At 38.0% G+C, this 16,177-nt stretch overlaps 1 protein-coding gene across 4 annotated transcripts in view; it reads right to left on the bottom strand.

The window, feature by feature from the left end:
- The window catches only part of KIFC3 (kinesin family member C3), a 663,225-nt gene that overhangs the window by 37,814 nt on the left and 609,234 nt on the right, over positions 1-16,177 (bottom strand). For all 4 annotated transcript variants that reach the window (XM_044081520.1, XM_044081521.1, XM_044081522.1 and 1 more), the window contains 2 exons: positions 15,962-16,085; positions 6,550-6,679 (listed from right to left, as the gene is read on the bottom strand). In XM_044081520.1, coding sequence (XP_043937455.1) covers positions 6,550-6,679; positions 15,962-16,085 — 254 coding nt within the window. The remainder of the gene's footprint in view (positions 1-6,549; positions 6,680-15,961; positions 16,086-16,177) is intronic.

Raw genomic sequence — 16,177 nt, 5'->3', positions numbered from 1 at the left:
CACTGTTTCATTAAATGACTTGGTCAGACTTTCACAGTAGGCAAATGTAGGTGGAAGGAATCAAACTCTGTACCCTTAGCTACAGAAAACAGCTTAACAGCTCAGAGCCTTAATCCTCTGTTCTAAATGCCCACAAGAAGTGTAATGTTTGTGCTTGTGTGCATTTTTGACTGTGGCTTGTTTAGGAGCATGAGTGGCAGCATTTGATGTGTTCTGTACTCAACTGCTTTTTTCCAAGTACATTTGTTGTCATCAATGTTTACTTTGATTCTTTTCTTATGTATGTGTGTTCACAGTCTTATGGTGTTTTTCATATGTGGTGCAGTGGGTTGAATTATGTAACTGTTGAAGTTCGTTATCTTAAATAATTCCTGGGCTTTTCACAGGTTCATAGGTGATCACTAGGCTAACAGCTAAACAGCCCTTACAAGCCTTATCAGTTTTACCTAGCAAGCAGGGTTTTGACTATTTTTACAGACTGTCTCCAGTCCATAAGGGACATGGGTGCCATGCCAGAAGTGAATTTGCAATTTTTCATCCATTGGTCCAGCCTGCACTTGAAGATGGTCAGGGAAGGGGTCTGTTTCACATGAATAGGAAAGTCTATTCCAGCTGAGAGGCAATCTTTGATATGTCTCTAGCATGCCCTATTCATGTCAAAGATCAGGTTTAGAGCTTTAGAGCAGGTAACCCTGCAAATATGCAACATTTCCATCAGTGGGGGTCAGAAGCTGCCTTCTAGGTCAGGCAGAGATCACCTGTCTGTGGCAGGAAACTGAACACAGTGATGAGGCTTTTAATCAGTCCACACATACCATGTTGGCTATATCCTGTATTTTTTGGGTGAGAAACCAATGAGGACGAGCCAACTGCTGTAGCTGCCTGGTGAGGTACATGCCAAAGGGTGCACTGTACTCAATTATTGGCTTGATAATGGCCAAACACAGTGGTAATATGACATCCTTAGATCTGGATGCCATGCCCTTACTTGTATGTTGAGCCTCACAGAAGGATTTTCTCACCGCTGTGGACACAGGTGGTCAAAGTTTAGATGTTTCACCACTGGGTCCACTCTTAGGGGGTTGCTGTCAATGTTGTACTTTGCAGGATATTTAATTTCCCAAAGGGTATTATTATGCACTTTTTTGTATTTAGTTTCAGGCTATGGCTCTGATACTAGTCATTAGTCTGTATCAATCCTTTCTGTAGGATATCACTATCATTTGGGGAGTCAATGATTGCCCTCAACTTGCAGTCATCAGCAAACGTGGTCAGCCAAAGGCCTTCTACATTTGCTTTGACATCTAATAAGTGTATCTCAAACTGGGGGGTGGTGCAGCAGTGAGCCCTGTGGTACTCCACTGGTGACTGGCCTCTTGCTGGATGTGGCTTCCCACATTCTAACAATATGTCCTATCCCTGAGCCATATGGCTATCCATCTGGTGATGTAGAGATTTATACACAATTTGTGAGTTTATCTAGAATACCCAAGTGGGGTATTGTGTCAAATGCCTTGGCCAGGTCAAGGTAGGTGGTATGCACTTGCCTTACCCTCATCCATGGCTTTGGTGACCTTCTCAAAGAAGTCCACCAGACTGAGTAGACACAACCTGCCCTTGTCAAAGCCAAACTGGTTTGGGTCTAGAGTCTGGAGATTTCCTGTGTCATTGCTAATCAGGTCCACGATTGTTCTTCCCATAGCCTTGCATATGAGGCTAGTTAGACTTGTGTGTTGGTAGTTTCCTAGGTCAGTTGATGCCCCCCCCCCCCTTGTGCAGAGGGGATGACTGTTGCTGTCCTCCACTCTACTGGGAAAGATCCTGTCTGGAGACTGTGGTTAAACAGAGATCTGAGTGGGTCTGCTAGGGCATGTTTCAAATTATTTAACAGAAACCCTGGGATTGACCTGAGATTCATTCAGGGCCCACTGATGCTGCTTTTCTAGATTTTAGAGAGCTGATGACCTGTTCTTTTTTGATAACAGGCAAAGGAATGCTAGGGGGGTATTTAACGGGGAGTGAGTGAAGGTGATGAGTGGGCGAAATATGAGCTGAATTTATCGGCCAGCAGGTTTGCTATTTCTTCTGGCTGAGTACAGGTAGTGCCATCTACAGCCAGGCCAGCACATTGTTGGAGATTTCCCTTAAGATTTCAGGCATAACTAAAAATGCTTTATGGTTCTTGTTTGTTTGGGAGGCTATTTTAGTTTCATATTTAGTTTTGAAGACTGGACTAGTTCGATGATTTGCCATATATATATATATATATATATATATATATATATATATATATATATATATATGTGTGTGTGTGTGTGTGTGTGTGTGTGTGTGTGCACTGTTCCAACACACACTTGGTGTTAGAACACCAACATTAAAGAAAGAGTTAATTTAGTAGTAACAGTTTCCACAGAGTTAAATGACTGCAGACTTCATGAATCAACTCAGGGGGAAGTTGTATGTTAGGCATACCTCTTGGTATATGCTTACTACTATATTAGTCTTCATTACAAGTGTTTTATACAGCGCGTCTGCATTGTATTGAATTAATGATTTTATAGGTAGTGTTGTCCATGCAGATGTGTATTTATTTCATTGTATATAGATGCATTTTACTATTTAGTATTATGTACATGCTTTGTATGTGTATCTTATGAATTTATATGCATGGGTTTAATATTGCATTAGACAGTGTCATATGCTTTTTACACCGCACGTTTATATAGCGCCTTTGTATTGAAGAAATGATTTTATAGGCGACGCGCATTAAGCTTATGTGTGGTTAACTAGATTTTAGGTTCTTGATGTTGTTTTAGAATGTAGTCATTTTGTTTTTAACTTATCCTTAGTGTAGGAATATATAGAGCGCCTGCAATATAATGAAGCTAAAATTGGGTTTTGCGAAGTTGCTGTGCATGTTTTGTGTTTTTTGCAATGATGCAGATGTATAATTGTATACACCTTGATGTTCAGTTCATAATTATTTATTGTTCTTTCTTTAGCGACTGCACTATGCATCACTGCTTTTTAATGTTGATTTAATTGATGCTTTTAGATGCACTGCCTTCATTGATTGATTGTTCGATAATTAATCAGATTTTTCTGCCCAGTTTTGTATTTAAGGGAAGAGGTCTGCATTTATTGTTATCTGATGAAGCGTAGATTATACTACGCGAAAGCGCTCATCTTTATATGTTTATGAAATAATATTTTGTTCTACCCTTTCTACAACGGACTTTTGGATGTGGACTTTGTTCGTGGCTAGACCTCCGTTTTTTCTTATATTTTATATATATACATATATATATATATATATATATATATATATATATATATATATATATGTGTGTGTGTGTGTGTGTGTGTGTGTGTGTGTACTGTTCCAACACACACTTGGTGTTAGAATACCAACATTAAAGAAAGAGTTAATTTAGTAGTAACAGTTTCCACAGAGTTAAATGACTGCAGACTTCATGAATCAACTCAGGGAGAAGTTGTATGTTAGGCAACTGACAAACATAAATATAGCTGTACATACACGCATATGTATATATATGTATATATATATATATATATATATATATATATATATATATATATACATATATATATATATATATATATATATATATATATATATATATATATATATATATATATATACATATATATATATATATATACATATATCTATATAAATACATGCACACATACATTTTTTTATCTATAAATCATAAGGATACACTTCTAAACTAAATAAAATTTAAAAAAGTAAAATAAAGCAAAAAATGCGATCCTTTTTTTTAGGTCTCCCTGTTACAAGTTAAAGTGGACTTGTTAAGGAAGAGGAGTGTACGACAACTGAAATCTAATCAGACTAGCTAGAAATACTCAGCTGGTAATGTAAGAATAAAATTATACTACATTGTGTACACACATGCACAAACGCATTCCTGCATGTGTAGGCCTGTTAGAAATGCCCAAGTGGTAATGTAAGCACCTAAATACTCCAGCACACATATATACCCAATAAGATACTGCTGGAAAATGTGTACTGTGCCTTTAAGGGAATTGCAGTAAGGAGCATGGGAATATTCTCACAGTAGTCTGACAATCAGTTTTAAGAAGGCTTCTTGAAAGCAGAAATTGGTATGTTAATTCCTCAACAGAGCAAAAAATGGGAGAGGCTAATCTGGGCCAAGGTGGTGTGTAAAAACAAACACAAGGTACTGTGTATTTTAATTGGATGTGCAAAATTGAAAAGGCTATAATTTTAGTCTTATTTTGACTTGTGACAATAAATCAGTATATATATTTTTTTTAAACACAAGCCCTGCTTACAGTGTCTCCTTGGACTTGCAATACATAAACACACCTACCTGCAAGGATTGTCCCTTTAGAAACACCTAAATTGTAATGCAAGAATCAAGACACTACAAAATTCACATACAAAATATGCTTACTGTCAAGAAGACAATGATCCTGCTATTACACATTAAATGAATCTGAAATAGTTCAACAGTAACAGACAGTTAAACTGTATGTTTCAAGCTTATAATATAAGAATATTAACAGAAAAGTAACATGATTGGGAGCTACTAACAGTATTCATTCAGTGCCTACATTTTATTAGCAATACCGTATGTGTGCCAACACTTCATAAGCTTTCTTCATCAGCATTCAGCATACTAATTACATTTATTAATGCCACTCACAATGGACTAACAAGTGTCAGGGATACAAATTTTATGGTTAAAAAAGTGACATTTTGTAGGCCCCTTAAATTCAGACCTTCAACATTAGTAAGATACTACATATGAATAGTACTGTTGTAGCATTTACACACATGGCTATCATATGTGCATCTCTTTAAACCACTAAAACAAGGAATAATATTCTATACCACTCATGTTTTCACTGAAATATAAAGTACACCTGCCTTGGAAATGTGTAAAAGTATTTTTCAAATCTTGTACTTATTGATGTATTGTTTAACAACCTTTCAGTTTTTAACAGTTATGCATATTGGCTTACATTCAATTATTTAAGCAGGTTACGTGTCTAGTTAGCATTTACTGCTATATGAAATGTTTCAACACTTGTGAAGAATGCTGTTGTTGCACATCTCTCCCTCATACTTGTCTGATCTAACTGACCGGTCCATAATATTCTTATCTTCTGTTTGGGAATCAGTTTTATTGAAGTCATCTGTGGTTTGCCCCATCCAGATGTTCAACTAGCAAAGAGAAGCCTGTTCATTTCCTGTTATTTTATTTTTTAAATGGAAGGGATTAATTCATGGTAAAGCCTTCCTGAACAGATGATATCATCCAGAACAATGTTAGAAAAATGCATGGAACAAATATCAGGAGGTTGTTAGGATGGGGAGAATAAAAAGCTATTCAGTATGTGTGATGTGCAGTTTATTGAGATGGTAGGAAAACGGAAAGACTGGGTGTTTCTTATCAACCACGAATGTGTACGTTTTCTATGAAGGCATGGATTCATTGATGAAACTGGAGTGGGCCATTACAAAAAGTTTGAGTTCCTTCCAATGTCTCTTGGTGTCGACTGCATAGTAGCATGAATGTAGAAATATATGGTACAGTAAAAACTCCCTACTGACCTGCAATACTGTCATGTGAGCGCCATGCAGAATGGTGGCCAAAGAATGCATTATCACCCTCCTCCCCAACATCAATTGCTGTTGTTGTTTGTCTTTCGGCTTTTCCCGGTTAGGGGTCGCCACAGCGGAACTCCGGTCCGCTAATGACTGGCAGTAGATTTTCATGAACGCCGAGGTGCCAGCTCGACGTTCAACCTTCAACTAAAGCACGCCCATTTACGCATGTCTTTCAAACGCCCACCCAGCCGCAGGGAGGACATGCAGACACCACACAGAAGGCACTCCCTACACTCCAGCTGAGAATCGAATGGGAGAACCTCTTGCTGTGAGGCAACAATGCTACCACTGCACCACTGCGGATTCCTCCCCATCAATACATAACAGTAATTCTTATGGCATCAGGGTATTCCCCCCTCCCCCAAAAAACTCTGCTGACTTACTGCTAAACACGCATTACAGCTAAAGGAATGGAACTATCACCTGTGCTTTTGAAGACCCAAAATGATTTTTTTTAAACTGTATGAATGTTTAATAAGGTGCTGGAAGTATACATGTTTCTTCATTTGCATCATCATGGATTTAGCCATATTCGACTAAAGGCACACTAATGTACAGAATCAACCAAAAGGTAGTTAGACAGTATGAAAATAGGCCTGTCATTGTGAAAATGGAATATTAAGGGAAGGGAAATTAGAGCACATAGGTATTTAAATGAGTCAACCCGTGAAACAAAACTACCTGAAGGGTTAATGCTACTGAGTAGAGATGCAGTGGGAAAGTACTAAGGTCATGTTTTAACATCACAAAACATTTTATATTTCAATTTAAATAACAAATGAGGTCAAAACTGGTCCCATATTATTCAAAAGTAAGATGTATTTGAAGAATGACATGCCCCATAGTCCTCTGCTCCATGTACTTACCTGAAGTTCTGATACCAGTGCCATAATTCACTCCATGTACGGTGATGATCAGCAGAGCATGGGAGCGTGAGCTGTGCTCATTCAGGTTTGTGCATTCTGTTGCTCTATTCATGTGGCCCAGTTCAAAAACCTTTGGGGAAGACAAACTCAAAATGAATTTGACAGAATCAAAGGTAAACAATATCAAGAGAAACAGCATCAAAACCAGACCAGTGGTATCAAAGAAATTCCAGAAAATATTGGATGAGGAATTTGTCCATATCTTAATATACACTGCAGGAACAACAATCTTACTTATCTTCTTGTTCAAAAGGCTGAATCCAAAATCAAACAGTGTTTTTTTATTTTGTAAGAGATTGTAGGCTCTCTTCTGGCAGCTTATAAGTATGGGTTGTTGCTTAGGAATCATTAAATGGGAGTTTGGCAAAGCATTAATTATGGAAGCTCCTAAGCAGTGTCATTCTGGGTCTTAGGTGTGATTCTTCATCTCCATTTGTATACTGTGCAACTTTCAGTGAGACATGGAATTATAAACAGATAAAGCCAGAACTATGACCCAGACAACCTATCACAGAAGATCAAGGCATACAAGGCATCCTCCAGCTCACTACTGATGGATTTACTGCACATTAGCAAGCCAAACAACATCAGGGATGCTCTGTCTAGCGATCTAAACCTCTTCTGCAACATTAACAGAATGGTTTGAAGGGACAGGTATATGCCACAGAGGATACTACTGCCCTGTCCATATTCAAGCACAGCTTAGAGCTATGGATGGGAAAAAGAAAATTTACCCCAGGACTGCCCCCGTACTACTAAAGGAAAGAGCTAGCTCCGAAATGCTTTAACTCATGCATGGGTCCCCACAAATTATCAATGGTATGATTCCAGTTATTCTCATTAGAGGTAAAATATAATTATTGACTATGTGAGGGTAAGGCCAGTATCTAACTTTTGTTTGTTTATATCTCCATTATGTAGCTTATCAGCAACAGGTTTTCTACATACAGCCAGCAGCATCTAACTTTCTCTTTGTGTTTGTTGTGCAACATAAGGATGGCTTTAAACTTTTTTATTTTTTTATTATCAATGTGATCATCATACCATGATTAGATGCATGCAAATATCTGAATGCTAACTCATTTTCTGGAGAAATGGGGATAATAATAAATATAATTTCTTTTACTCCCCAATGTTTACCAACCATTAGTCATTTTCTGACCCAACTGGCCCCTACATTCCTCTTTGGGTGAGAGACAGTTATGTGAGGCTATAGTCTAGGCAGCCATCATGGATTTTGCTGAACCATAGCTCAAATTCCCCATCCCCATGACTTTACAAATTTCATATCCCACAATACCTTCAACTGATGCCTGAAGGGTTTTATACATGTATAGATGGCAGCCTCAGACCAAATGCACACCTTGTTAAATGTTCATAGTTCTTTACAATGTCTGCTATAACTCCCTTTGTCCACTATCCAGCTTAAGTTGGCCTGAGCTGCTTTCCTGGCAAGTCATAATGGGTGACTCTGCAGTGTCCATTTACTTGCACTTTCCCCAGCCAACTCTTCCTGCCCTTTTCAATAATCAATCCCTGGTCATCTTGGTCACAATCAGAGCTTTATCATTCTTTGTCATGCAGCTGTCTTACAAAAATAGATTGATGCTGCAAGTATTTTCTTTTTTAACCAGAAAAGGTATATTACGCAGGCTTTTCAAACTGATGTCTGCAACAGGAAGTTACCTGCAGGACTTGTATAACAGGCATCTTACTTCACTCAACTCAGAGATCTTAGGTCACTAGCTGATCCTTTCGCATTCCGTCATCTCTGACTTGCTTAAAATCTGTTTAAACCCCATAAAGAAGGCCAAAACCCAAATGGCTTTGCGCAACTGAATACAGTTTTGGAACAACCACCTAGAGGCTTAAGTATCCAGAAACATTTTAATTCATAAGACAGGAAGGCGGCTCTCTCATTCTACCATAGAATACTCTGGAATAAAGTGCCTCAGGTCTTTGAGGAGATGCCACTGTAAGAGGAATAATGAAAGGGTTTATTCTCCTGCTGTTTACTGTTTTACCGGGTGGGATTTTCTCAGTTAGTGGTGATCTTCCCTGCAAGGAGCCACTGCACATCTTGCACTAACTAAGGGAGTGATGTAGGTAGTTCAAGATATCCTCCTATACCCCAGATTGTTGTTTGCAATCTTCAGTTCTTTGTTTCTTAAGCATGTAATCTCATAGGGAAGCATTTGTGGAAGTCAAATTCCAGTGCTAACCAACACTTTATAACACCTAAAAACACTGACTTTGTGCAATCACTTGCTTAACAGACATCTATAGCAAATATTCAAATACAAAATATGTAAGAAAACCTAGAATACCAAGTACATGCTGTAAACAGATCACTAACACAACCACTGCTGTTTGTAACGTTTAGTGGCACTACTATTAAATTAGTGGCTACTCTGTATTGTTTGAAGCATCAATCAGACCACAGCATATCTTTGACTCATTTTGGCATTTCCCAACCCATTGAATCACAGAAGGGCAGTTTCATGTTCTTCCATTTCTATATGGTTGGCAAATCAGGATTTAAATTGTGATAAGAATCCAGAGTTGACCAAAAATGGTTGATGATCTGACCTGCTTCTTATGAAACATATATATGCATAAACATCCAAAAGTGCAGTAAACGTATACCAACAAGAAAGAAGAAATAAGTATGTACAATATCTCAAGAGTGGTTGGGGAGAGTAGTTTTGCTATTATAATGACTTTGCCTCAATGACCTACTTTTATACAAAGTACCTTACACAATATTACTATGTTCTGTGGGGAAGATCACTGAACACTAACAACAATGGTTCCTGCATGTTACAGTTGTCATAAGGAAAGAGGAATGAAGAAGCAAAGTCTCTCGCTCCCACCTTCTCCCTGAAGACAGGTAATGTATCTGGGCATGCTCTCTATGGCTGAATCACTGGGGGAAACTGCAGAGCACATGGGTGGGGGATGCAGAGCCAGTTGATTGTCAGACATGGAGGCACAGATGTACAGCACAGAAGCCCAATGCATACACATGCTTAAATGAGAGGAGTGCCTGAAGAGTCGCACTGCTTCAAGGATATCTCCTTTCACATCAAAAGAAGATCTCAGCAAGTCTCCACTCCCACTGAGATAGATTACAGAAGTTTGGTCAAAGAGATAATGGCCACTAAAGTAGAAAAGTCTCTTGTACTCAGATAACTTACCTACACTGACACAAGCATGAGGTTAGACTAGGTCAGCTTTATACATAAATATCTGCAAAAGATCCCATCCAACCAAGAAAAAGTTATCCCTCTTCATCCAGTGAGGAGGAAATATTTTTAAATTTCACTGCTTTTTTTCTAGAATGCATTCTTAAAGAACATGAGTACACACCTTCCCAAACGTAATGTTCTCCCGTAAAAAAATGTTACATTTAATGAAACTACACCATTACTGAAAACTATGACCTACATCTGAAATTGAACTTTCTTATTCTAAAAGCACTCTATCACACATGCTTAACATCTGTGTACCTGTATCATGTGATGGGTCTACTACATCTAGAAAGTAAGAAGGTACCACTGTTTTTCCTCTAGATAAGACAGGTTGCCAGGATAGGTGTGGGAAAATTAATTGCACTTCCAACACCAGTGTCATTTTGAGCTTCCTTCCCTACAACCAAGTTGAACCATTCACTCTGCTGTGATGTAGGAAAGCCAGGCCCATTCATTATCAGACAAATGCAAGAGATATGCAGTCCCATTCACTCCTTGTTTGTGGAGGATCCCTTTGAAGAGTCAGATGGTTGGAACTATCTGTGATGACGCAGAACCCCTTGCAAGCAACTCCCTCACTCCCAGTGGTAGCTTATAGTTTCCAGAGGGCACAAAGATTGGTGTTAGTACAACTAGAGATGCCCCCCCCCCCAAACACAGTTCGGAGCCACACAGGCATACACAAGCTGTAGCCGTGAACCTATACTCCTGTACTACATTATATGCCAGTCAAGTAACAAACTAAACTCTCACCACCTAGGATGAGTGAGGAAATGCCAGACACTCACTTCGACCCTCTCTACCTGTCTCCTCCAACAGCTGTACCATTAATCAAACATGGACCATCTAGGTTGCAGTAAGGGCTTTATCTCATTAGGCCACAGAGCCAAGCTTTCTTGTACACAGACACCAGAGAAATGGATATTAGAAAACCCAAACAAGATAATAGATTCTGAGTTAAAAAGTTTTAATTGTTGATCTTAAAACACATGAAACTCTATAAACCTTTAAATACTGCACTTCACTTTAAATACAAGTGGAGCAGTCATGATCTGGATATCAAAGTTGCACTTGTCTTACTCCTGAAAATACGTCTTAAGATATTAAGACACATTTTGGACACTCCTGTTTAGGTGATTCTTTTTTGGTTTTACTGTTGCAAATTATGAACATCCTAAGAAAAGAGGAAACTGAAGCATCAGCATCACAACATGCATTTTCCAGTTATTCTCATCATAAACTATCCTTTTTATAAGAGATACATGCACATAAAAATTGTTTGACCACATCCCCTCATAGCCGTCATGAATCTAAACTGAGGTGGATATCTCATTCAAAATGTGTAAGCTTCTGTCTGTTTTGAAAACTACCCTATTCACTGTTGCTAATCTTAGTGAAGACATGTTAATTTCTTAATGAAATTTTTAGTATATATATTTTTTGGCTGATATTACGTAGCACAATGCTGCATTCGCAGCCTTATGTATGTTACTAGCTTCCTTCTTGCACTCCGATTTTATGTATAGAAAGAATAATGAATATTTCCCACATGCTTTTCATTTAGCAACAATATTCCTTTCAGCCTACAGCTATGCTTGTACCTCATCCAGCAATGGATAGATCATTTTCCATTTTTATGGTTCATTCAAACTAGGGGGACACAAAGTATTACAGGCATGCCACTGCTTAGTTTATACTTATCCATACATCTCCCCTTTTTTTCCATTTCTGCACATGGGGTCATGGTGCCACATCAACCATGATCATACTCTACAGCCAATGTACACGTCTGGGTGGGCTAGCCCTGCAACTGCTGTTCTGCACCACACACACCCATAGCCAGTTTAAAATGCCCAATCCACCTATTGCATGCCTTTGGAATGTGGGAGGAATCAATGCAAACACACGGAGGACATTCAGATTCCACACAGAAGGTACCTCAGCAGAGAATCGAACCAGAGAACCTCTTGCTGTGTGAGGTGCAATGTAACAAAAACCGACAAACTTTACACCAACTATTAACACAAATAATGCCAGAAGATAGCTCCAAAAACACCCAGGAATTTATTGTTGTTAGCGCTTTCGTTCATCCACAATACACTATGAACTTCTGGCATCACTGTAATACCCCACAACTAAACATTTTTTATAAACTAAACTAAAATATACTGTTTATACTTGTATAGTGCAGTTGTTTACTTAGTTTCATGCCCGCATTTTTATTAGAATAAAATACTTTTTTGCTTACAGATGCTGTCTAAACTTAAGTCCCAAGTTTCAGTAACTGTAAAAAAATTGTCAGATTCATGGAGTTCATTAACTTTACAGAATACGGTTGAATTTACTATTTATGGTGCAGGTACCCAGAACGATTTTAGTCAGCACCTAGAAATGTTTTTGGTTAGACTGCGGATTAGGTATATTATTTTTTCCCAAGCAGTCATCCACTTAGCTAATTTTGTATATATGCTGGATTTAATTCTATACATTTTTATCGGTTTACTATCAAATGACTGAAAATCAAAAGACAATCTCAAAAAGAGTGAAAATTCAAAATATTGAATAGATTTTTAATGCAAGGGGGAAGCCCCCCCTGCTCCCCTTTTCTGGGGGTTGTGCCCCCCACACCCCCTGCTAAATATATATACCGACTCCAAGATTGCACAACAGTGGAGAAGGGACAAATTCCATCACTCAATATTTTGGATTTTCAGTCTTTTTGGAATTCAGTCTTCTGATTTTCAGTCATTTGATAGTAAACCATTTTTATCATATCTACCTATTTTTTATTTCACGTTTATGCCCAGAACATTGGGGTTATTTACGTTTCATTACGTCATACCACCTAAACAATACTAAAAAAAACACAGTATGATAATATTTAATAAAAATGTGTGTACTGTTACTGGTGTTCATGACATTTGTGAAGTCAGTAACTGAAAGAAACAAAATTTATTTCTCATCTCTGAGTAAAAGATCATCGATTGGGATGCTACCCAAATATTATGATTTACTATAACTGTGGCCATAGCATAGTTGTGAGTAAATACATTTATCATAACACTAGATCTTGGAGATCTAACTAGTGTGACAATCTACCACCCTGTTTTCCCCTTTTTCGGGGGCTGGGGATTAATCTTCCTTTTAATTTCCAACTGCAATAAATTCTTGCAGAGAATTACTGTACAATATTTCGCTGGGTCTTTGTCAGATGTTTCAATCGCACTAACTTAACCAGATTTGTGATATACTGTGATGGGTTCAATTTTATGCTACATTTGCCTTCTATTTTTACTTCAAAATTGTGCTCCTTCCTTTGTATCTCCTCTGTATTGGAGTAAGCACAGTTTATATAATTATGGAAATACTATATCTGAATACAATTCTAAATCAATAATTCCAAGGGGTTTAACATCTGTTATTTATTGACGGTTGGGCCCAGCATTGTTTGGGAGCCTGTTTGTAGTAGCAGGCATCAACCACCATGTAAGATGTCTTCCACTCCAAGACAGAATCACCGACTAGTTCACAGACAGGCAGAATTAATGGAGAATATAGTGTGGGGTACAATTACTGAGGTGGCCCCAAGCCCCCTGGAGAGGGGAGAGTTAAAATGGAGATGTTTTGCTGATGGTTGTGATGGATACTGGAATGCTGTCAACCTAGAGTCCAGTGACTGGAAAGAGGAGAAAAAACAGAATTTATGATTCTCCTAGTGTCTGAATGAAGAGAAAGACCGGCATCCATTCTTAGTGGAATGATGCTTCTTTTTGCTCACTGTCCTTAAATGACAATGACCCTAACTGCAGTGGACAAATTATCTCCAGCTTTGCTAGCTTTTTTGAAAAGAAACTTGCCCAGTGTCATCTTCTTTATATCAACAGCTAGTTTCATTATAAATGAAGCATCAGCCACACCACAAGGTATATTGCTTGGACCACAGGCAAACCACAAGAGTGTGGAACAGCCAAAGTAATTACAGTGATCAGTTTACACAATGGCAGTTACTCTTTGGGAAAGCCATAATAAAAAATAAAGATCAACAGTGAACATGAGGCGAATGTCTGCTGTGAATACCCTTTCAAAGTGTTTAAGTTTCATTCTCAAAAATGCAGAGAAGTTTATTTATTTATTTATTTCCAGTTTGATGACCAGGGAAGTCCACTGGGCTCAAGGAGCCCATTTTCAGTGGAGGCCCAGGGAGAAAAGCTCCATAATACACAGTAGCAATAAGCAAAAAGTAATATTCCATACATTATATACATACTAGAATAGAGACAAGTTGTACAGAGGATTAGTTGCACAGAGGAAGCAGATGATGTGTGAGAGGTTATAAAATAACAACTGAAAATCATTTGAACATAGTTATAAAACTGACATTTGTAAATACAATTTTCCATCAAAGGGGTGAATATAGGTGGAAAGTACATTATTTAAAAAGAATAGATTCAGGATATTAATGTATACAGAGAGACAATTAAGAAATAGAAAAAGTGGAGTGCATACATTAGAGTTTAGGATACAAAGTGTGGATGTTCTTTGTTAAATAGCATCAGACTTTATGAGTTAGCAGTAAGAAAATCAATCCCAGATGGGGGACAGACAGGGCACATAGTAAAATATTTACAATATATACATTCAAGGGTTCCCTATTAAAATCACGAAGGTCCACTTACCTGAATACAGAAATGTCGACACGTATATGTCGAAACGCGAAAACACCGATCGTCCTGAAGAGCGAAATCCGAAATGTCGAATCATCATGGTTGGCCCTTCTGCGGTATAGCTACGTAAGGTAGGTGTGCAATAGTTGCGGACCTTAGGGTTAGGGTGCGGTTTAAGGTAAGTGTATAGATAGTAAAAGTGTGCGATAGTTACGGACCTTAGGGTTACGGTGCTGGTTATGGTAAGTGCATAGATAGTAATGTATGTAAGGTTTAGTGTAGGGTTAGAAGTAGGGTTTTGTTAAGTGTATGTGTGTGGGTTATTTATTTTGTTTGGGTATAGCTCCGTAAGGTAAATGTGCGATAGTTACGGACCTTAGGGTTAGAGTGTGGGTTAAGGTAAATGCATAGACAATAATGTATGCAAGGTTTAGTGTAGGGTTAGAAGTAGGGTTTTGGTTAGTGTATGTATGTGGTTTATTTATTTTGTTTGGGTAGGTAGTATGTAGCGCGCGGTGGGATTGGGCAACTATGATGGTTCGAGATTTTGAATTTTGCAGTTTAGGGTGTTCGTTGTATTCGTGGTTCGGGTAATATGTGTTGATTCCGTATTTGCTGTTTAGGACTTTCACGGTTGTAAGAGAGACCCACATTCAACATACAGATGTTAAATTATGTTATATTCAGAGTGAGGCTGCTGTTTTAGGTAATAAGTATGGAGTAGATTAACTTGTAGTATGGACATTAGCAGGCTAGGTGGGTTGAGTGCAACTGCAATTCCAATTTTGGGCGAGGTGGGCATGCAGCTGAGTTTTAAAGTGTTCAAAGTTTTCTGAAATTCTCAGAGTGGGAGGGAGAGAATTCCATTTTTTTTTTTTTTGCTAGGGAAAATGATTGGAGAATGATGAGACATTACTGACTATCTTTATCTTGAGATACTCCTGCATTATAATCTTACTTTTTATGATCTGAGGCAGCATATGGAAAATCAGCTTGGCATAAAAGCAGGGAAGATGCAAGGACTACCACTTATTAGTGCAATGCCAGCACAGCAGTCTTAATATGACTGACAAAAATGTTGCCAATCTGATTTTCCTTATGCTGCCTCAGATCATAAAAAGTTAGATTATAATGCAGGAGCATCTCAAAATCAAGATAGTCAGTTATATCCCAGTAGATTACAAAGCAACATTTCACTCTATTTCTTTTTATGGTTTTAAATACATAAAATAAGCAGATGGAGCTTAAACTGGTATAATAAGGTCAGCAGGAACATAAAATAAATATATAAACAAATGCTATAACTTTAAAACACTGTGCTTGAGAAGATTTCCCCCATTACAATACCTGGAAATCATACAAAAAATTGCATACAGCTTTGACAAAGTTCAGTAAACAATGTAAAGTGTACATTGAAGTATCCAAGAAATAACTCACCCGATTAACATCTGCTACACTCCTCACTGTAAATTCAGTAAGGCCAGGTACATAGAGCTGACCACTTCCATCTGGCGACAATCTAATATCCAGCTTCTCTTGAGGGTCCTTCCCAAGCAAATCCCTTTAAAGAAAGTAGAAAATCTAATGTGCAGTGTTGATACAATCCACAAATTACTGAAAACATTCCTGATGTTCTATGCAAGACTTTGCAAC

The sequence above is a fragment of the Protopterus annectens genome, chromosome 8.part0, assembly GCF_019279795.1.
Source record: "Protopterus annectens isolate FY-2018-M chromosome 8.part0, PAN1.0, whole genome shotgun sequence".
Taxonomy (NCBI): domain Eukaryota; kingdom Metazoa; phylum Chordata; order Ceratodontiformes; family Protopteridae; genus Protopterus; species Protopterus annectens.
Note: the sequence above shows the minus strand (reverse complement) of the source record. Positions and strands in the feature narration are given on the sequence as shown.